This window comes from Mus caroli, chromosome 11 (genome assembly GCF_900094665.2).
Source record: "Mus caroli chromosome 11, CAROLI_EIJ_v1.1, whole genome shotgun sequence".
Classification (NCBI taxonomy): Eukaryota; Metazoa; Chordata; class Mammalia; order Rodentia; family Muridae; genus Mus; species Mus caroli.
The window spans coordinates 100,274,713-100,276,858 of NC_034580.1; the positions used below are offsets into that span (position 1 = coordinate 100,274,713).

Here is a 2,146-nt window from a genome sequence, read left to right on the forward strand (position 1 = left end):
GAGTACACTGTAGCTGTCTTCAGACACACCAGAAGAGGGCATCAGATCCCATTACAGATGGTTGTGAGCCACCATGTGGTTGCTGGGAATTGAACTCAAGACCTTTGGAAGAGCAGTCAGTACTTTTAACCGCTGAGCCATCGCTCCAGTCCCAGGAAGTGCTGGTTTTAGGCGTGATATGTGGCAAGGTTTAAAGAGAAGGAGCAGAGCAGCTTGGAGCATCTCCTTCCTGTCTTCAGGCCTTCACCATCCTCCTACAAGACAAACCCGCGTCCCTCCTTAAGGTTTCCAATAAGGAAATAGAGGCTCAGAGAAGCTGGACAGGGGATGGCTTCTGGGTACACACCATCAAGAATAATCTCTCCCTGAACCCCAGTCCTCCCAAAGTGCTGGCCAGAGCAGGCAGTGCCACTGTGACTCGTCTGTGACCCCCTAAGTCCTGGCATCTTTGTGGAACCAGGCAAGGCATCATGACCCTCTATGGAAAAGCTCTTTCCTCCTCGGTCGCAGTCACCTGGAAGGCACGTGAGTGCTATGGATTTTGTTTAGTCACATGTCATCACCACTGTCCCTAGCCGTGGCCATTGCGGAGGAGCAAAACACTGCAGCTGGCCCTGCAGGGTGCCCATGTGCACACATTTCACATAAGGAACACAGGTACGGAGAGCGTGGGTTGCAACAAAAAATAACAGTCTCCCTTCCGTCCTCTCCCTTTGCTGCCTCGGACCAGCTGAAGAAGCAGGCATCGGAGACACCCCGAACCAGGAGGACCAAGCTGCTGGGCATGTGACTCAAGGTCAGTGACCCAAATCGACTTTGGGACTCAGATTGGGAGGAGGGAGATGGGAGCACTCAGTGGGCTCTACCTTGAAAAGACATCTTAGGGCTGGGTCCTAGGGTACAAGTTCAGGAGACCTGAAGGAGTTGCCAATATCAAAGCTGGCCTCTGTAGACACAGACAGCGTTTTCTAATACCATCCTGGTTCAGATCATGCCTAGCCTGGGGATGAGCCCAGTGGGTGATGCTCCCTCAGGGTGCCCTGTGGCCTGTCAATCATATCACCAATGCACTTGTCCATTCAAACTTTCTTCTCTGCAGTCTTCACACCTTATTATGATTTTCTTCTCAGGAACTAAATTGTTGTGTTCAGGATAAGTAGCTTTCTGCAGCTGTGTGTCACAGATACGCTTTTTAAAAAAAAAAAAAAAACTTTTTTTTAACCTTAGAGTCTTAGGAACTGGAGATCTCTGACATAGAGCAAGAGCTGGCTTTGTTTTCTTTCATTTTTCTGGATACATGAACTTGAGAGTGTCCTGTTTAGCAGCCAGGCCTATAAATGGCAGAGGAGCTGGTGGGGTGGTGTCCTTTGCTCAATAAGGTGAGGAGGGATTTGTCTTTTGTTTAGCAGTGCTGGCCGCCTATAAAGGGCTCTGCCTCACTGACCTCAAGAGTTTATCATCCTTTAGGTAACTTGGACACTAGACTCCTGAGGAGGACTTGGGGGAGACTTTTGGTCATGGTCCTGTGTTTACCCTGACATTTATTTGCCTTACCGCCCCTCCCCCACTCCCAGTGAGTCTGTATTTAAAAAAGTTTTGTTTTGAGATAAGATCCCTCCCAGCCCCAACTGGCCTCCATTTGTATTCAAGGATGACCTTGACCTTTGACCCTCCTACTTCCACCTTCTTGGGAATGCAGTGGTTAGAGGTATGTGCTGACACACCCTGTTTACAAGGTTCTGTGTCCAAAGCTTCTTGTGGACTGGGCAAGCATTAACGGAGCTGCATCCTGGCCCCTGCTTCATATTTACTGAGTACTTTACAGTCCCTGGGGAGCCTCATGGATGATCCTCCCAACCCAGCTCCTCCTTCTATGAGCTTTAATTATGCTTAGGTTCCTCACCAGCATGCACATTCAGCAAAGTATGCTTATGGTATATGCTTACTGTATATGTTTGGGACCTTGTCTCAACTTAAATGGAGTCTTTGAAGATATTACAGTACGTCAGACTCCAGGACACCCCAGTCAAAAATAATTTCTAGGAAGTCTCTTTCTTTTGAAAGAACCTAGTGGGGAAACCCCCACTCAATTCTCGATTCAGCGTGCACCCAAGAATCACGAACAGATGACCATTCTTTTTTTTTT

At 48.3% G+C, this 2,146-nt stretch overlaps 1 protein-coding gene across 14 annotated transcripts in view; it reads left to right on the top strand.

Moving 5' to 3' along the window:
• Mapt (microtubule associated protein tau) overlaps positions 1-2,146 on the top strand; it is a 103,799-nt gene that overhangs the window by 65,148 nt on the left and 36,505 nt on the right. For all 14 annotated transcript variants that reach the window (XM_029483476.1, XM_029483465.1, XM_029483466.1 and 11 more), the window contains one exon: positions 731-796. In XM_029483476.1, the coding sequence (XP_029339336.1) occupies positions 731-796 (66 nt within the window). The remainder of the gene's footprint in view (positions 1-730; positions 797-2,146) is intronic.